This window comes from Lacerta agilis, chromosome 5 (genome assembly GCF_009819535.1).
Source record: "Lacerta agilis isolate rLacAgi1 chromosome 5, rLacAgi1.pri, whole genome shotgun sequence".
In the NCBI taxonomy this organism is placed as follows: Eukaryota; Metazoa; Chordata; class Lepidosauria; order Squamata; family Lacertidae; genus Lacerta; species Lacerta agilis.
In genome coordinates this window covers 91,136,155-91,151,272 of record NC_046316.1, presented here as the reverse complement: position 1 = coordinate 91,151,272, position 15,118 = coordinate 91,136,155, and the positions used below count along the sequence as shown (strand labels likewise).

Here is a 15,118-nt window from a genome sequence, read left to right as displayed (position 1 = left end):
GTCCGAGCCATCAATCTTGGATGAACTCAACACCTGCTTGTGTGTCGCGTGAAGAACACTGGCTGGTTCAAACATACTTTTCGATAGTGGGTTTGGCTCAAAGGAGGCAATGTCCCTGTGCTGTTGCTGCCAGCCACTAGAGGTTGCTCAAGCCTGGGGAAATGAACAGACAAAGAAAGGGAAGACTGAGGGAATAGGTGGGGGGAGACTGGGGTGTGTGTGACTCCCAGGCTGTCCCTGTTTCCAAGAGGGATTCCATAACATACCAGGAAAATCTGATTGCACAATTAAGATGGATCTGACACTCCTGCGCAGCAAACACACTTCAAAAAAAGAAAGAAAAGCCGGAAAGACAGAGATAGGAAAATGCACAGAAAGTGTGGGATGACGCTTGATGCAACAGTGTCTGACCTCCCCACAAGCAATCAGTAGCAAATGTCTAACCTCCCTGCAAACAAATCAGGACCAATGCTGGAAGTACCACCAAATTCAGACCTCCACAGTAGCTTTCTTGAGAATTTAGGCGCAATATTTCTAGGCTTGGGATAACTCAGGGTACAGGCTCTCCACAAACCAGCCTGAGCCAGGCGCTTCCTGTCAAAAGGAGGGATACCTACGCCGACTTGTCCACTTCCTGCCGGATCTTCTTCACTGACAGCTTAATGCTGAATTTGATGCTGTTGAGGATGTTCTTGAAGTAGGTTTTCTCGTGGACCTCAAACTGCGGAAGGAGACAAGTGAAATTAGGCTCGAGGATTTGGGGGAAGGGTTGTAGCTCAGCGATACATGCCAAAAGGTCCCAGGTTCAAGACCCCTGTTGCAAACCCCGGAGAGAAGCAAGCTGTACATGCAGGCAGGACTGAGCAGGGTGGGGCATTTATTTATGCACCACCAAAAGAAAAGAGGGCACTAATGTGCATAAAATGTGCATATGCTAACCTCCATGCACACATGTGAGTTTAGGACTAATTATTATAATTTAAATAGAATTACACCTCTCCATAGCAGGAAAGGTTGTAACCAGGTGAGCTGTATTCACCTGCAAGGGGCTCTTCCACACTTGACCCATGCCTAGAAAGTAGGATTCCAAGAGGTTTTCCATTTGTCTCATGTTTTCTAGGCATGAGTCCGAGAGGTTTTGCCACATCCCCCTGGAAAGCCTGCTCTTTAGTGCTAAATCACAACAAACGGCAATCCTCAAAAAGACTGCCATTTGTTCCAATTCAGCTTGCGTTAATGTGGAATTTGTGGCAATGTTTCAAAGTTATTCACAGCTTTGCTTTTGGGAACGTAAAAGCAGCAACAATCTGATTGTAGGATATGGCTTCATAAGCTATAACAATTATACTAAGAGCAGTGATTCTTCAACATCAACTTTGTTGGACTGGTCATGTTGCAGATGCCTAATGATCGTCTTCCAAAGCAACTACTCTACTCCGAACTTAAAAATGGAAAGCGTAATGCTGGTGGTCAACAAAAGAGGTTTGAAGACTGTCTCAAGGCAAATCTTTAAAAAATGTAGTATAAACACCAGCAATTGGGAAACACTGGCCTGTGAGAGCTCCCATTGGAGAACAGCCTTTACCAAAGGTGGGCTTTGAAGACACTCGAACTCAGGACACAAGGGAGAAATGTGCTAAGAGGAAGGCACGTTTGGCAAATCCACACCGTGATCAACTCCTGCCCAGAAACCAATGTCCCCACTGTGGAAGGACGTGTGGATCCAGAATTGGCCTCCACAGTCACTTACGGACTCAGTATTAAAACCGTGTTTAGGGAAGACGATCTTACTTGGCTACGAGGGATCGTCAAAGGAGAAGAAGACTAAAAGCATAAAGGTTGAGCAGTGTTAGGTACACCGAACGATGAATGTTTCTAACCGTTTTATTCACACACAAAATCAGGCAAGTATCAGAGGGATGGTTGAGCCTACATTTTGCCAGAGGTTCAGATGGTTGTCAGACACACAATAAAGATATCATTTTGATGAAGCAAACTTCATATAACCCCTGGCTCAACTGTTCACTAATCTTGGCAGCTGATCCATTGACAGTTTGCCGCAAGCTGCTCGTACGGGGAGTTGTTTTTAGTGACTATTACACCTTGCATCAGAAATGACCTGTAACAGTCACTGGAAACAACTTGTGGAACTGTTTCGAGATGAGCTACCAGAGAGAGGTTCCCATGGGTTAAAATGCAAGACTCGAGCCTCCCTGTGTCTGTCAACGCAGCAGCGTTATGGTATGCCAGCAAAACTAAAAACTGTAAGAGGCATTCATCATACCAGTTAAGGGAGAGGTTTCAACTTTTTGAGTCCACGGCTCCCTTGACTAACTACCTTCTTTCTGCAGCACCCCTGTGGGGCTCAGAAGGAGCCCAGTTAGGTCACCCTTTGCCTGCAGAGCTGGCAGCCTCTCACCCTTTTTTTGAACACCCTCCCTTGTGGACTGTTCCCTCAGCCTCCTCTCTTCTCCCCTCTTGTTAAGTTGTTGTGGGTGGACACAGCAGACGACACAGCGATTTCCAAGCAGCTCTTGTTATATTCTCAGGCCGGAACAGAAGTGCGCCGAAGGGCTCAGCAGCCTGCTTATATAGAACTCGGCTACAAAGCAACAGTAACAACTTTCTGTAGTTACCCAATCCCTGAACGTCACTTTTCAATCCCTCATTTGCATGTGCGGACCTGAGTGAAAACTGCAGCAGAATGAACTATATACACAAACACCCCTAGTGGCCTAGGGTGAGAACTTCAATGCATAACACTTCTCCTTGGAAGTCCTTGGGGTAGCCGCAGCTGCCGCCCCTGATCTCTGAGCTGCCCCCCGCCCCGCCCCAAAAAGAGGTGCCTCCCCACACTGCCCCACAGGGGCCTGGGAAGCACCCCATGGCCAGCGCCAGAGGCACCATTCGCCTGGGGAGCTTGTGGCCAGGGCTGCTGCAACCAACAGCTGTGCAAGTCTTTGAGAGGCAGAGACGCAAGAGGGCATCAGAGGAAGGAGGGCATGAAAGAGGGACAGAGGCCAGCGTTGCCTGTGGAACCCCTGGGCATCGACACATTGGTTGAAAACCACTGAGTTAAGGAGTAAAAATATCATTTGCTTTGGGTTTGCTTATAAACTTGATACCCGTTGGCACAGGCTTGCAACCCATTGGCACGGAGATAGAGGACCGTTTCCTGTAAAATAGGATACACGACCACATTACCTAGGCCAGGTGAGCTAATGTTGCAGCGCAGCGCAGGGCAGCTCCCTGTATTCCCGTTTTTATTCATTGCGTGCTGCCCTTCTGTTTGTAATTACAAAGGTGGCTTCATATGACGAGAACAACAAATCCATTACAAAGCACAATAATAATAATAATAAAAACCATTAGAAAAATGCAACTGGGGGAAAAACCCAGTAATCAACAAAACAGCAGGATAAAAATAGAAGCCGCTACTTAAAACTCCTCTGATGTTAAAAGCCTAGGAAAATCAAAAAGGTCTTTGCCTAGGGCTGAAAACACATCGATGTGTGTGTGTTAGGTGATCTCCCTTGGGAAAGAATTCCATAAACAGGAAGGCTCTTTCCTCACTTACCACCGGCCGTTATTTAAACGCAGGTGATTAATCAACTGAAAACTCTTTAGTTGATTAATTGGTTGGGCTGCCCAGGGAGGTACCCACCCCACCCCAGGAAGTGTGGGCAATGGGCTCCTGGCATGCTTGCCTCATATTCCTTGTCAATCGCTTCCGGGTTGAGCAGGAAGTCCGGGTAGCCGATCATCACCATCATGTGCTGCAGCTGCAAGAGAAGCAGGACTCAGATACCTGAGAGGCAAGACATCTTGAGTGACCTGCACAAGACAACCCTCAAGAACCCGTGAGCTAGATCAGCAATGCTGGGGAACACACTGTGACCTAAAAGCCAGTTCCCCAATGCATCCGCACCTTCGAAAGGCAGATCAGAGCTTAAAGTGAGGTCCCTAGCGATTCTGCCGCTCTTTCACCCTGGAAGTGGAGGACAGTAGCCCAGACCTACAGTACTGTTGGTTTAGTGGTTAAGAGTGGTGGATTAAAGATTTAAAAATATTTAAAAAGGAATGTCATTGTAGTATGGAATTTTAGTGATAAGTTTAAGTGCGGTGATTTTAAGCAGTGATTGATTTAGAATCATAGAATCATAGAACCATAGAATGATAGAGTTGGAAGAGACCACAAGGGCCATCCAGTCCAACCCCCTGCCAAGCAGGAAACACCATCAAAGCATTCCTGACAGATGGCTGTCAAGCCTCTGCTTAAAGACCTCCAAAGAAGGAGACTCCACCACACTCCTTGGCAGCAAATTCCACTGTCAGATTTGTGAAGTACAGATATTAGTGATGAATGTTAGGGTATCATAAGGACGGTTTGATGGAAGTCATGGCCCTAAAAAAAAGCCAAAACGTTAAGAGTTGAAAAGAAAACGTGATGGATCTTATTATTGTATTGTTATAAAACCAATTAAAAAATGATATGGCAAAAAAGAGACTGGTGGACTAGGACCTGGGAGACCAGAGTTCAAATCTCCACTCAGCCATGAAGCTCGCTGGATGACTTTCAACCTCTGTACCATTCCTCATCAGGCTTGGTTTCCAGACCCTTGATCATCTTGGGTTGCCCTCCTCTGCACACGTTCCAGCTTGTCAACATCCTTCTTAAACTGTGGTGCCCAGAACTGGACACAATATTCCAGCTGGTGTCTGACCAAGGCAGAATAGAGCAGTACTATGACTTTCCTTGACCTGGACACTAGACTTCTGTTGATGCAGCCTAGAACAGCATTCGCTTTTTTGCTGCTGCATCGCACTGTGGTCTCCTGTAAAGCCTGTGGTCCACCAAGGCCCCTGGATCCTTTTCACATGTACTGCTAGAGAGCCAGGTGTCCCCCATCTTACATTTGTGCATCTGGTTCTTCCCTTCCAACTGTACAATTCTAGGATTCTAACCCGACCTACCTCACAGGGCTGTTGTGGGGATCAGTGAATAGACCATGTGTGCTCCTTGGAGAAAATGGTGGGATATAAATGCAATGAATGAATGAATGAATAAAAATAAGAGGGTCCATAGGAGGTCTGTAGCTGAGTGGAAGAGCATCTACTTTGCATGTAGAAGGTCTCAGGTTCAATACTCACCATCTCCAGATATGGGTGGGGGAGGAACCCTGCCTGAAGACCTGGAGAGCCACTGCCAGTCTGTGTAGACAGCATTAAGCTAGATAGACAGACCCATGGGTGTGACTCAGTAGAAGGCAGCTCCCAGAGTTCCCACAATTTGAGGCACACCGTGCCAAACGCATCCCCACGGCCATAGCCAGGTTGCTTGAAGGACCACCTTGTCTCTTACACACCGGCCAGATCACTGTGGTCGCCCAGATCACTGTGGTCGCCTGGAGAAGCCTTCCTGTCTGTCCCAACATCACGTCATCTTCATTTCATTTCTAGGCACACCAAGGCCTCGTGGTGTGCAGCGGCACCAGAGATTTGGAGCACACTCCCAATGAAATCAGACAGGCACCTCCCATGTTGATATTCCATCAACAGCCATGAAAATGTTTTCGTTCCACCAAGCGTTTTTAGGGAATTAATTTGAATCAGCGTCAGTTATTTGTTCTCCTTTGGTGGTTTTATACTTGTATGCCCTTCAGATTATTCTATAGTACACTGCCATGATATTTTTTTTAATGAGGTGGAACTGACAGTTCATAAATATTCTTAGAAATCATGGATGGATGGATGGATGGATGGATGGATGGATAAATAGTGCCTTCCTTTTGTGCCTCCTGGGTTGTGAGTACAAAAGGTTTCTCAAAGTCACAGAATCCTAAAATCGCAGAGTTGGAAGGGGGTCCCCAAGGCTCATCTAGCCCAACCCCTCTGCAATGCAGGAATCTCAGATAAAGCACCCATGACAGATGGCAATCCAACCTCTGCTTAAAAACCTCCAAGGAAGGAGAGTCCACCACCTTCTGAGGGAGACGGTTCCACTGTCAAACAACTCTTATCATCAGAAAGTTATTCCTGGAGTTTAGTCGGAATCTCCTGTACTGTCACGAATCCTGCTTGGCAGGGGGTTGGACTGGATGGCCCTTGTGGTCTCTTCCAACTCTATGATTCCATGATTCTATGAATCCATTAGTTCAAGTCCTACCTTCCAGAGTAGAGGAAAACAAGCTTGCCCCCTCTTCCATGAGACAGTCCTTAAGATATTTGAAGATGGCTATCATGTCTCCTCTCAGTCTCCTCTTTTCCAGGCTAAACATACCCAGCTCCTTCAACCATTCCTCGTCAGGCTTAGTTTCTAGGCCCTTTATCATCTCACAAAGGAGCTGATATGCCTAGCCCTTTCTTGACCTCTAGGGCACAATGCTCAGTATGTGGCTTCTGGGTCTGGGTAGATTCTTCTTCGGTTCCTCCCCACACAGGCCTGGCCATCGCCGGCTGCCTACCTTGGCTCTAGCCGCCCGCCGTGTCTCCTCATCCATCCAGTCCAATTCTTCCAGTCGACGGTCCAGGATGTGTTTGATGTCTTCCACTAGCTGCTGCACCTGCTCAAAGGAAGACACATGCCATTCTCCAAGCAATTCAGGGCAAAGAGATGCGGGGAAGACCCAACAACCCAAGGCTAGCCCAATATATTTTTCTGGGACGTCAAAGCACCGCACAGGGGTTGCAATGAGCCCCAAACAGTGCTTCCAAACCCCTGAGACATCTGCTTTACTCCCAACTGATGGGCAATAAAGGCCAACAAAATCTGCTTTCCTTTTGCCAATGCACATTTACGAGAAAGGCAATAAAATACAACAACAGATCAGTAACTACAGACCAATCCGTTTAATAGATAGCATTGTGTCTGAAGTGTATGCTAAGTTCCTTCTTTATTGATCAGAGGCTTAGGCCAAGGCAAACAATGTCCCCCCCCCCCCGAAGAACAAGCAGGGCTTTGATCGTGGCCTTTATTGATTCGAAAGCTGCCTTTGATTCTGCCGGCAAAGATGGATGGTGGGCCATGTTGTCAAGTTCCAATTTAGATCTCGAATGCTTACATCTCGTCGGAGCTCTTTATACTATTACTGATGCCGAAGTTAGCACAGCATGCCCTACAACATTTCTCCAATGAAAACAGAGACATCCTATTCAATAATAATAATAATAATAATAATAATAATAATATTGGCAGCAACAACTTATAGTACTTACAATACAATACAACACCTTTATTGGCATAGAGTACCCTGCCCATGTGATTGGGTTGCCCCAGCCAATTGGGGCAGCTTCCAGCACATTAAAAAAAAACTTAGTAAAACATTAACCATTTAAAAACTTCTCCTTGACATCTGATGGGAGGCCGTTCCACAGGGCGGGCGCCACTACCGAGAAGGCCCTCTGCCTGGTTCCCTGTAACCTCGCTTCTCGCAGGGAGGGAACCGCCAGGAGGCCCTCGGAGCTGGACCTCAGTGTCTGGGCTGGACGACGGGGGTGGAGACGCTCCTTCAGGTATACGGGACTGAGGCCGTTTAGGGCTATAAAGGTCAGCACCAACACTTTGAATTGTGCTCGGAAACGTACTGGGAGCCAATGTAGGTCTTTCAAGACCGGTGTTATGTGGTCTTGGCAGTCACCAGTCTAGCTGCCGCATTCTGGATTAGTTGTAGTTTCCGGGTCACCTTCAAAGGTAGCCCCACATAGAGCGCATTGCAGTAGTCCAAGCAAGAGATACAAGTTCTTAAAGAAATGGGAGTGCCGGATCACCTCATTTGCCTCCTGAGAAATCTCTATGTGGGACAAGAAGCTACAGTTAGAACTGGATATGGAACAACTGATTGGTTCAAAATTGGGAAAGGAGTACGACAAGGCTGTATATTGTCTCCCTGCTTATTTAACTTATATGCAGAATTCATCATGCGAAAGGCTGGACTGGATGAATCTCCAACCGGAATTAAGATTGCCGGAAAAAATATCAACAACCTCAGATATGCTGATGATACTACCTTGATGGCAGAAAGTGAGGAAGAATTAAAGAACCTTTTAATGAGGGTGAAAGAAGAGAGCGCAAAATATGGTCTGAAGCTCAACATCAAGAAAACTAAGATCATGGCCACTGGTCCCATCACCTCCTGGCAAATAGAAGGGGAAGAAATGGAGGCTGTGAGAGATTTTACTTTCTTGGGTTCCATGATCACTGCAGATGGTGACAGCAGTCACGAAATTAGAAGACGCCTGCTTCTTGGGAGAAAAGCAATGACAAACCTAGACAGCATCTTAAAAAGCAAAGACATCACCTTGCCGACAAAGGTCCGTATAGTTAAAGCTATGGTCTTCCCAGTAGTAATGTACGGAAGTGAGAGCTGGACCATCAAGAAGGCTGATCGCCGTAGAATTGATGCTTTTGAATTATGGTGCTGGAGGAGACTCTTGAGAGTCCCATGGACTGCAAGAAGATCAAACCTATCCATTCTCAAAGAAATCAGCCCTGAGTACTCACTAGAAGGACAGATCCTGAAGTTGAGGCTCCAGTACTTTGGCCACCTCATGAGAAGAGAAGAATCCCTAGAAAAGACCCTGATGTTGGGAAAGATGGAGGGCACAAGGAGAAGGGGACGACAGAGGATGAGATGGTTGGACAGTGTTCTTGAAGCTACTAGCATGAGTTTGGCCAAACTGCGAGAGGCAGTGAAGGATAGGCGTGCCTGGCGTGCTCTGGTCCATGGGGTCACGAAGAGTCGGACACGACTGAACGACTGAACAACAACAACAAGCAAGAGATAACTAGAGCATGCACCACTCTGGCGAGACAGTTCACGGGCAGGTAGGGTCTCAGCCTGCATACCAGATGGAGCTGATAAACAGCTGTCCTGGACTTAGAATTGACCTGCGCCTCCATGGATAGCTGGGAGTCCAAAATGACTCCCAGGCTGCGCACCTGGTCCTTCAGGGGCACAGTTACCCCATTCAGGACCAGGGAATCCTCCACACTTGCCCACCTCCTGCCCCCCCAAAACAGTACTTCTGTCTTGTCAGGATTCAACCTCAATCTGTTAGCCACCATCCATCCTCCAACCGCCTCCAGACACTCACACAGGACCTTCACTGCCTTCACTGGTTCTGGGCACGGATGCTCCTGTTTGGCTTCACAGGGACCATGGATTGGGTTTCGATTAGCACATCAGGTATCCAAAACTACTCCAGTCTCCTGCCCTCATGTACTCCACCCCCTCGGGTCAGCCAATGTAGGTCTTTCAGAACCGGTGTTATGTGGTCCCGGCGGCCTCTCTCAGTCACCAGTCTAGCTGCCGCATTCTGGGTTAATTGCAGTTTCCGAGTCACCTTCAAAGGTAGCCCCACGTAGAGCGCATTGCAGTAGTCCAAGCAGGAGATAACCAGGGCATGCCACACTCTGGTGAGACAGTCTGCGGGCCCCACCCCCACCCACCACTGGAAAGTGGCCCTCGGAAGGCTGAATACAGCCCTCAGGCTGGAAAAGGTTTTCCCTCTCTGGAAATTCCCATAATGCATTTCCCCCCAGCCAATCAGAACCCTGCCTGCCCACCGCCCGCCATCTTGCGCTGGCTCCTACCTTGGCCTTGCTGGCAGAAGAGAAGTATTCTTCCACAAAGAGAGCGCCCAAAGCCATCCCGAAGTGCTTGTTGGCCTGGCTCAAGCACACTTTCCCCAACTCCATCTGCTTCTCGGCCCCCTCCATCTCCTTGGCGAGCTCGTGGATGGCGTCTCGGAAGGGCGTCGAGAGATGCTCGCTCAGCACCACCGCAATGCGCCACAGCATGTAGTTGTGGAGGATCCTGCAGCAGAAGGAGCGCAAATCGGTTTAGGAGGGGGCTCAGCCGCTGCATATCCTGGTCCGGTGGGGTGAGGGGAAATAAGGAACCCATACATGTCCCTCATTTCCCTATCTTTTCCTCAGAGGGCCACATTTTCATACGCAGCAAAATCGTTTTTCCGGCTGCAACACCTTAGTCGTCCACCAGCAGGGCCACCTTGCATGTAGAAAGCTAGCGTATCAGGGAACACATCTCACCCCATCGCAGGCATTTGAACCGCCGACCTTCTGATCAGCAAGCCCTAGGCTCTGTGGTTTAACCCACAGCGCCACCCAATTAAAACCAGCAAAAGGAGTGGCCAGCAAGAACCACCACCAAACACCTTTTGCAAACTGGTGCGCTGTGGCACATGGCATCCCGTATGCACGAGATCTTCTACGCATAGCCTGAGGTAACTATTGTCTTTCTGGGACTCTAGAGATCCAGGGTGGAGGGAGAACTGGATCCATGCAGTTTTCTGTGGGCATCGATTTGCAGCAAGGAGACTTCCTAACCAGTTGGGTTCAGCCCCGTAGGTTGGCCTTGCGACCAACAGCCCTGTGAGGTAGGCCAGGCCGAGAGATAGCAAGCCGCCTTCCTCTTGGCCACATCCTTACCTGATAGGTGTGGTGTGGATAAGCTCGGACACCCTCTGCATGTAGTCTGTGGCCAGCAGCACCACCTCCTCGTCTTCGGAAAAATTGTCATGGAATATTCTGTCAAGGAGCCTCTTCCATTTGAACTGGGGATCAAAAATAAGATCTTCCCAGAATGTATTCTATTTCTGTCCTTTTTATATATATACTGTTTTAATTTATTTTCACAGTACAGAAGATAAATTTTGAGAAACAATTGTTCTTTCTGAGTATGACTGGGGTTTTGGGGGGGACTGTTCATTCTGTGCATGACAGGGATGGTGAAAGTAGTCCAGCAACACCTGGAGGACCACAGATTCCCTATCAATGTCATACGGTGCAGGCAGCAAGCGGCTGTAACCAAATACAGCCATTTTGGAGTTGATAGAGAGAGAAGCAGAGCTAGGACCCAGGGGAGCCTGGGCTCCTGATTGACTAAGCGGCGGGGCTATAGCATGGGCTATAAAGACTGTGTCAAGGTGAGTTGAACCCTCCAGTTAAAGAAGTGGGAGCTTGATTGTATCAGCCATGGACCAGACCTCCACGGCCCATGGAGTGGAATGCATGACCTGTGTGCGGAATGCATGACAAAGGAGTGGAATGCATGGCCCATGTGTGGAATGCATGATCCATAAGTGGAATGAATGGCCCATGAGTGGAATGCTTGACTCATGAGTGGAATGCATGGCCCATGTGTAGAATGCATTCCCTTTTGTGGAATGCACAGCCCATGTGTTTGGAATGCAGGACCGATGGGTGGAATGAGCCAGTGGGGTCACAAAACGCCTCCTCATTTCTTCCTACTGCTCTCTCCCGAAGGGGGAAAGTGACCCAACACAACTGCAAACCTACATGAGGTGTGATGCGCTGTAGTTCTCCCAGGGTCACCTTGTTGTACATGGAGTTGATGTCCCTGCGCAGGTCGTCGTACTCGGAGACCGTGATCTGAGAAACGGGAGAGGAAACAGGAGGGGTGGTTCTGTATCCTGGCCACATGATGGCAAAGGCTGCAGCTGGCATGAAGGCAGGGAGTTCAGTGAGCCCCATCGTTCTGGGCCCCTACCCCAAGGGCAGGGAGGGAAGGCGATGGTTTGGAGAGGCTTCTGCCTTGCATATTTGGCTTTGGAAATTTGTTCCTATGAGTAATAATTTGGGTCTGTAATGCTGCTATGAATACTTGAGCCACACTGAAAATTACTAGAGAACCTCTCCTTCCTCTTGAGCTCGAAGGGGATAGTTTGTGCTCCAGAGTAGAGATTTTTGGGGATATTATTTTCAAAACTGTTCAACACCATGCTGCTAAAATGCAAGTTGTTTTGTTGTTGTTGTTGTTGTTTTAAAAAAACCAGAATCGGGAACAGAGATGGCTGCCTTGTGCAGAATCAGGCCACTGGTTTAGCTAGATCAGTGGAATGCTCTCCCCAGGACAGTTCACCTGGAGCCTTCATTATACACCTTCAGGTGCCAGGCAAAAACCTTCCTTTTAAACCAGGCCTTTGGTTGAACTGATCAACATCCCATACCCTTTTAAAATGTGACTCTTTTTTTGGGGGGGAGGGTTATTATTGGGTTATTGCGTTTATTTTTATTTTATACACTGTGATCTTTTTATGTGAACCGCCCTGAGACCTCCGGGTATAGGGCAGTATAATAATAATAATAATAATAATAATAATAATAATAATAATTGTTAAGTCGTGGGTGGACACAGCAGACGACACAGTGATTTCCAAACAGCTCTTGTTTATTCTCAGGCTGGAACAGGACTGAGCTGAAGGGCTCAGCAACCTGCTTATATAGAACTCAGCTACAAAGCAACAGTAACAACTTTCTGCAGTCACCCAATCCCTGAGCGTCAGTTTAGAATCCTTCATTTAGCGTCAGTTTAGAATCCTTCATTTCATATGCGGACCTGAGTGAAAACAGCAGCAGAATGAACTATATACACACACCCCTAGTGGCCTAGGGTGAGAACTTCAATACATAACAATAATAATACACTGACTGGCAGCAGCACTCCAGGGTTTCACAGTTAGCTACTCCCAGCCCTACCTGAAGAGTTCAGAAATTGAACCTGGGTCCTTCTACATACCAAGCAATTTCTTTACCACTGAGCCCTTCCCTGGGCAAAATTAAGCAAAAGAATCCCCTTGGTGTGTTTTTTGTTTGTTTGTTTAAACCCACAAGTGTTAAATTTTGAGCATATTGTCTATCTGGCACTCACTCAGCTTGGGTTCAAATTTCCACCCATCCATGAAACTCACTGGATGATCCTGCGCCTAACCTGCCTCGCAGGGTTGTCATGAGGATAAAAGGGGGAGCAGGAAGAGCCGAACACACTGCCTTGAGCTGCTTAGAAGGAAGGGGGGTATAAATGTAACAGGAAAGGAAACAAACAGAGAAAAGCGCACCCCCCAAGAATCCTGGGAATGGCAGCTAGGTGAGAATGATGTTAGAGATCTCAGTCCTCTCTTTAGGGAACTACATTTCCCAGGATTCTCTAGGAAAAGGAGATGACAGCTAGGTAGTGTGCATGTGCCGGTTGGGTTGTGTTTTAATGCAAAACGCACACCCCAAACACCCTCAGAATTGTCAGCTATAATCTCACGTTTTAAATGCAGGTAATGAGATCTTCAGAGTTTCACAGCAAATCTGAAAACCTGTGAGATACAAACGACTCAGCATCTCGCCCCTTGTGACCCCCACACAGGGCCGTCTTAGAGGGATCGGCCACTGTGGTGCAGCGATCCCTCGGCGCCCCCGGCGTGACGCCTCTCCGCCCGCCTCCCTCCCGTGCTGGCTGCCCCTCAGGAGGGGGGGTGGGCGAGCAGGGGATGAGGGGCGTGGCGCTGGAGCGGCACGGGGCTTTACGCGCCCTTCCAGCGCTCCAGCTGGGGCTCCGTGAGGCGAGGGCGGCCGGCTTGCAACCCGCTCGCCCGCCGGTGCACAAGCACCTGCCCGCCCGTGGGGGTGGGGGCGGGTTGTGGGCACCCGGTATGACGGTGGGCTCGTGGGGGTGCCCCTGGGGGGCCTGGCGCCCTGCCGCGCCGCGCCACCAGCCCCTATGGACGAGACGGCCCTGCCCCCACATTCATCTCATTTCCCTCCAGCATGTGCTCACAGGAGATGGCTTAGGGCCGGCAGGTGGGAACTACAGGTGGACAGGTGTAGCAGCTCCCCTGGGACAATCAGCATCGCCCCAGATGAGCTCTGTCCCTGCGACTCAGAACCAGGGGTGGATGAATCTGTCAATTTCACTCTCCCTCCATTTCTAACTTTTCCTATGATAAGTTCGAGCTCGCCACGTTTCTGCATCGGTTTGCGACCTTACTTTTACAAAATTCTCACGAAGATTTGTCAGCATGTCCCCTGACATTGCAAGCAATTCCCTCCAAAATAATGCATATCTCCGTGCACTATTTTAATGGATAAATGCACATTTTAGGTATGCTCCCTGCTATCAGCTGCATTTTCCTGCGTGCTATTTGTTTGGAGAAGTGCGCTGCAAAATTCAGAAATGTGCAAATGCCAAAGGAACGCCATGATCCAGTTTGCACATTATTTCAGAATGTTTAAATGATCGGCTAAGCTCTCACCGAAATGCAAACCAAAATGATTTCCTCCCCAATCCCTCCCCAGGACTATGAATTGCTCTTGAAGTTCACTGCTGGGGTATGATCTGACACAGGCCACCTCTTCCAGGAATGGCCAGCCCTGGACCCCACCCCTCATTTATTTTTCCTCTCTAGCCCCACCTCCACCTTCAGAAAGGAGAAGAGGAATGGGGCAGACTCACATTGGCCAGCCTTTGCTCCAGCTGCAGAATCTCGCTGGCTTTCTGCTCCACGTTCTCAGCGCCCAGCAGACTCAACAGTCTCTCCATGAAGATGCGATAGGCAGCCAAGATCTGTGAAGGGACGAAGGAATTAGCAGGCTGGGTTTGGTCAAACAGTCCTTCTTGAAAAGGCATTTGACAAACTAAATGGGCAGAGCTCGAATGGCCATTTCCTTGAGATACAGCATGATTTTATTTCTTACGCAAATATTGAGGAACACTGTCATTCCATGCCACCAGTATATGGCGATGTCTGGCTCAAGGTCGTGGGTTCGAGTTTCATGTTGGGCAAAAGATTCCTGCCTTGCACAGGGTTGGAGCAGATGATCCTACAGTGTGCAAGACCTGCAGTTTTGAACCCCGGCACCCAGCCAATTATTTTCTTCTTTGTCCACACATGTGGGTCCACAGGGATTCATATATTTTAAAATCCCCCAGCATAATATTTACCTGTGTGTTCACACTTTTCACTCACCTTTTCGCTCTCCTCATCCTGTCCCAAGTAGAGGGTCCTCTCGGACAACGTCAGACCATCTTGATCAATCTGCCGAGGTAGAGAGAAAATACATCAGGCACAGAGGAGTGAAGGGTCCTCTTTCTTCCCATCCTATAGCAATCTCCATGCAAAACTTGCAGCACATGTGGGGAACCTTCGACCCTCTGGATATTGCCGAACTACAGTTCCCATCTTCCATTACCATTGACTGTTCTTGCTGAGGATGGCTGTGAGATGAATAACATTGCTCCTGGCAGAAGGGGAACTGCAGCAATATGGAAACAGTGCTGCAGGTGAGGAAGAGAAAAGGATTCCTTCC

The 15,118-nt window shown here is 48.5% G+C and overlaps 1 protein-coding gene across 1 annotated transcript in view; it reads right to left on the bottom strand.

The window, feature by feature from the left end:
* ECEL1 (endothelin converting enzyme like 1) overlaps window positions 1-15,118 on the bottom strand; it is a 52,361-nt gene that overhangs the window by 12,699 nt on the left and 24,544 nt on the right. Inside the window, exons 2-9 of the mRNA XM_033150862.1 lie at window positions 14,779-14,847; window positions 14,265-14,375; window positions 11,321-11,413; window positions 10,451-10,575; window positions 9,593-9,815; window positions 6,465-6,563; window positions 3,708-3,782; window positions 618-721 (exon numbers count right to left, since the gene is read on the bottom strand). Of these exons, the coding sequence (XP_033006753.1) occupies window positions 618-721; window positions 3,708-3,782; window positions 6,465-6,563; window positions 9,593-9,815; window positions 10,451-10,575; window positions 11,321-11,413; window positions 14,265-14,375; window positions 14,779-14,847 (899 nt within the window). The remainder of the gene's footprint in view (window positions 1-617; window positions 722-3,707; window positions 3,783-6,464; window positions 6,564-9,592; window positions 9,816-10,450; window positions 10,576-11,320; window positions 11,414-14,264; window positions 14,376-14,778; window positions 14,848-15,118) is intronic.